Consider the following 4973-nt stretch of genomic DNA (forward strand, 5'->3'; position numbering starts at 1 on the left):
GTAAGAAAGTTATTTCAAGATGAATGTTGATATTGGTTAGCTAGCTAGGTGTACCCTTGATAAAACTCAAATGAGCTAACATTGAAATCAGAGTACGTACTAAAATGTACGGGGGAATGATAACAAGACAATTTTCTCTAGATCGCTGATTTTTGCTGTCTTGTGAACAGCATTCCCGTGGTGACATTTATTTGTTAGCTGTTTTCGAGGTGGCCTCGACACCAGCCTGAGTTCTTTTTTTTTTTTTTTTTTTTTTTTCTTGACACCAGCCTGAGTTCGAGTCCTTTGCCCAGTGTCTTCCCCCCTCTTTTTCTGCCCCGCTTTCCTGACATTCTTTACTGAGTCAATCGAATAAAACAGAAAAAAGCCAAGAAAAAGTACAAATGTTAAATTTCAGTGTAATCTTTAATGTAATCATGAGAGTTGATAGTGTGCTTTAGTAATTAACAAATATTTTAAATAATTTATCAAATATTTATATTTTATTATAAGCATTTAAGAAAAGGCATACTGTATTTTAATTTGGAGTTGGTGAACACAGGGAATAATTAGGTATTTAAATCTCTTTTTACAGAAAAGAAATCTTGCATTTGATATTATGATGGAAACATCAGGTAGAAGAAGAAAAAGAGTTAATCCTCAACACGATGCAGAACACTATATTAAACTGAAAACTGACAAGACTGGTCTAACAGAGCAATTCATCAGCCCATGCAAAGGTATAGTGGTGTCATTTGTGCATTTTGATAATTACAGCACGCATAAACAGTAACACTTCGCTCCTGTATGCAAATTAGACATTCAGTACTGATAACCTTGCTCATGTCATTTGCATTTATCAAGCGTTTATGTTATAGTTTTTTAATAGGCTTTGTAAAGAAGAGTAACTTTATTCATAAGTTTTAAAATGTCTTACAATTGGTGGAAACATTTTTTTTTAAACTAGAGCAATATTTTCTTCTTTTAAAGGTCGTGGTGTAATTGCCTCGCAGTTTTTCAAACAGGGGGAATTTGTTCTTGAGTACCGTGGAGAACTTTGCAAAGCAGATCCTTATCTTGAAAAAAACAAGTTCAATGATACGGTGGAAGTATTCTTATTTGATTTCAAATGGAAAGGAACCTCTTGGTGGTAAGACAATATTTCATGTTACAGTGTATTTTGGATCTATGCTATACTTAATACACTACTACAAATATCTATTATTTATGTAACATGCCACACAGTATGTTGATTTACTCCACTGTTGATACTTTTTTTTCTTCAAGCATTGATGCTTCTGTTGAAGACAAGTCATTAGGAAGGCTTGTGAATGATGACCACCGAAGGCCTAGCTGTAAGATGAAAACAGTTGAAGTTGAAGGAAGGCCACATCTTTGCCTGTTTGCCTTACGTGACATTGACCCAGGAGAAGAAATAACTTATGACTACGGGAAAGCCGACTGGCCTTGGCGCAAGATGGTAAACTATTGCATTGCACTATTGCTGCACATGATGTCAAATAAGTCTAACTATATTTGATTTTGGCCCAAAGATATCACATAAACTACTGTTAAAACAGCTTAGATTTTAAACCTCTTCAAGTTTTTCTTAAACCTCTTCAGAACATGGTGTTGTTATTTTTGAGTTGAAATACAAAGTATGTTTTGTATTTCGATAAGATAATAGTATTTAATATCAGTGAATATACTGGTATGGTGGGGTGTGGTCTGTGGGGCCGCTGCATTGGCTCATCACGCTGTCCTTGCATTAAAGCCTGTACTGGGTCCTTACTGACTTGTTGTTGTCATTTTGTACAGGACACCACTGAAGAGCTGCTTCTGTGTTTGTTTATTGAGACGACAACCAGAAATAAAAATGTTGAGGGGTGGGGAGTAGGGCTCTAGCCACCTTGTCGGTCTTTTTATTTCTGGTTGTTGTCTCAACACACACAGCTTTTCAGGAGTGTCCTGCACATAATATGTTCTCATCACTCTGGACATGAGGCTTGTGTTTGCTCTGAGCAGTGAGGGGGAGGGGCAGTCGTTACACTCCCAGTGGCACATCAACAGAGCTGGAGGGAGAGAGAGAGAGATCCTTCTTATTGGATTCAAGTGCACATTTGAGTTCTGTGAGAATAGTTTGCAGCCTTGTCTTACTAGTCATTTCTACACAGACGCCATGAAATGCACAGACGCGGGCACGCACAACACGAAGCACATGGTCAATTTAGGGGAGGCTTAGGTTAAAGCAGAGTGTATTTGTGTTAGAAACTTCCCCAAAAGTTACAAGTGTGAGACCTAATGATGACTGTAGTTGGTGATGTTTTTGTAGTTGTAAGTGAAGTCATGTCTCTGTTTTTAGGATAAGTCTACTCTAGAGATCAGCAACCAAACCGGTGATCTTGAACACTGCATTCAGGTAAGTGTTATGTTCTCATCAGTATCTAATGAGTATCTAATGAGTGGCCTTAGTTCAGTTTGCCATTTACTGTCCTCACTTAGGTTAAAGCAGAGTGTATTTGTGTTAGAACCGTCCCCAAAAGTTATAAGTGTGAGGCCTAATGATGACTGTAGTTGGTGATGTTTTTGTTGTTGTTAGTATGGGTGGGTTTTAATAATCGATTCATTGATTAAAATCGGTTCAGGTTTGGATAATGTGATATCGATTCATTAAAATCCGGAATCGATTTTTTTTTTTTTTTTTTTTATATAAATGTATTTTGCCCAAAATCCTTCTCCTTCTTATTGGATTCAAGTGCACATTTGAGTTCTGTGAGAATAGTTTGCAGCCTTGTCTTACTAGTCATTTCTACACAGACGCCATGAAATGCACAGACGCGGGCACGCACAACACGAAGCACATGGTCAATTTAGGGGAGGCTTAGGTTAAAGCAGAGTGTATTTGTGTTAGAAACGTCCCCAAAAGTTACAAGTGTGAGACCTAATGATGACTGTAGTTGGTGATGTTTTTGTAGTTGTAAGTGAAGTCATGTCTCTGTTTTTAGGATAAGTCTACTCTAGAGATCAGCAACCGAACCGGTGATCTTGAACACTGCATTCAGGTAAGTGTTATGTTCTCATCAGTATCTAATGAGTATCTAATGAGTGGCCTTAGTTCAGTTTGCCATTTACTGTCCTCACTTAGGTTAAAGCAGAGTGTATTTGATCCCCTCTATGGTGTGGTGTATAGTAAAGGAGATTCACATGTGTACTACCTCCTGTTACCCTTGTACCATTTTGGGCCCCATTGACTTCCATTATAATCACATATTTTCCATATACTGTAATCCTGACATGTGATAAGGCTTTTCTCGTGGATACCTAATGGATCTAAGCCTCTGCCTTCAAAATAAAGGAAAAATAGGTTTTGGATCAAATGAGCACAATATTAGGCACAGCACCACCATAGACACTCAGTGGTTTTGAATGCAGGACATGGTTATCTTACCTTGCAAAATACATGGTAACAAAACGGCTAATCACCATAAAATAGTCTTGATGTAGTGGAACTGATATAAGAGAGTGGTGTGAATGTGATTGAGAATATATATATATATATATATATATATATATATATATATATATATATGTATATATGTATATATGTTTTTTTTTTTTTTTTGCTTCACTCTGGACATGAGGCTTGTGTTTGCTCTGAGCAGTGAGGGGGAGGGGCAGTCGTTACACTCCCAGTGGCACATCAACAGAGCTGGAGGGAGAGAGAGAGAGATCCTTCTTATTGGATTCAAGTGCACATTTGAGTTCTGTGAGAATAGTTTGCAGCCTTGTCTTACTAGTCATTTCTACACAGACGCCATGAAATGCACAGACGCGGGCACGCACAACACGAAGCACATGGTCAATTTAGGGGAGGCTTAGGTTAAAGCAGAGTGTATTTGTGTTAGAAACGTCCCCAAAAGTTACAAGTGTGAGACCTAATGATGACTGTAGTTGGTGATGTTTTTGTAGTTGTAAGTGAAGTCATGTCTCTGTTTTTAGGATAAGTCTACTCTAGAGATCAGCAACCAAACCGGTGATCTTGAACACTGCATTCAGGTAAGTGTTATGTTCTCATCAGTATCTAATGAGTATCTAATGAGTGGCCTTAGTTCAGTTTGCCGTTTACTGTCCTCACTTAGGTTAAAGCAGAGTGTATTTGTGTTAGAACCGTCCCCAAAAGTTATAAGTGTGAGGCCTAATGATGACTGTAGTTGGTGATGTTTTTGTTTTTGTTGTTGTTAGTATGGGTGGGTTTTAATAATCGATTCATTGATTAAAATCGATTCAGGTTTGGATAATGTGATATCGATTCATTAAAATCCGGAATCGATTTTTTTTTTTTTTATATAAATGTATTTTGCCCAAAATCCTTCTCCTTCTTATTGGATTCAAGTGCACATTTGAGTTCTGTGAGAATAGTTTGCAGCCTTGTCTTACTAGTCATTTCTACACAGACGCCATGAAATGCACAGACGCGGGCACGCACAACACGAAGCACATGGTCAATTTAGGGGAGGCTTAGGTTAAAGCAGAGTGTATTTGTGTTAGAAACGTCCCCAAAAGTTACAAGTGTGAGACCTAATGATGACTGTAGTTGGTGATGTTTTTGTAGTTGTAAGTGAAGTCATGTCTCTGTTTTTAGGATAAGTCTACTCTAGAGATCAGCAACCAAACCGGTGATCTTGAACACTGCATTCAGGTAAGTGTTATGTTCTCATCAGTATCTAATGAGTATCTAATGAGTGGCCTTAGTTCAGTTTGCCATTTACTGTCCTCACTTAGGTTAAAGCAGAGTGTATTTGTGTTAGAACCGTCCCCAAAAGTTATAAGTGTGAGGCCTAATGATGACTGTAGTTGGTGATGTTTTTGTAGTTGTTAGTATGGGTGGGTTTTAATAATCGATTCATTGATTAAAATCGATTCAGGTTTGGATAATGTGATATCGATTCATTAAAATCCGGAATCGATTTTTCTTTTTTTATATAAATGTATTT

The 4973-nt window shown here is 37.6% G+C and overlaps 1 protein-coding gene across 1 annotated transcript in view; it reads left to right on the forward strand.

Annotated features, from left to right (window-relative positions):
* The first annotated feature begins 601 nt into the window (after positions 1-601).
* LOC146666293 (uncharacterized) overlaps positions 602-4973 on the forward strand; it is a 37720-nt gene continuing 33348 nt past the window's right edge. Inside the window, exons 1-5 of the mRNA XM_085410978.1 lie at positions 602-719; positions 970-1129; positions 1267-1459; positions 2342-2398; positions 3979-4092. Coding sequence (XP_085267104.1) covers positions 602-719; positions 970-1129; positions 1267-1459; positions 2342-2398; positions 3979-4092 — 642 coding nt within the window. The remainder of the gene's footprint in view (positions 720-969; positions 1130-1266; positions 1460-2341; positions 2399-3978; positions 4093-4973) is intronic.

The sequence above is a fragment of the Rhamphochromis longiceps genome, linkage group LG7 (genome assembly GCF_057381845.1).
Source record: "Rhamphochromis longiceps isolate RC_006_pf linkage group LG7, R_longiceps_female_GT1.1, whole genome shotgun sequence".
NCBI lineage: Eukaryota > Metazoa > Chordata > Actinopteri > Cichliformes > Cichlidae > Rhamphochromis > Rhamphochromis longiceps.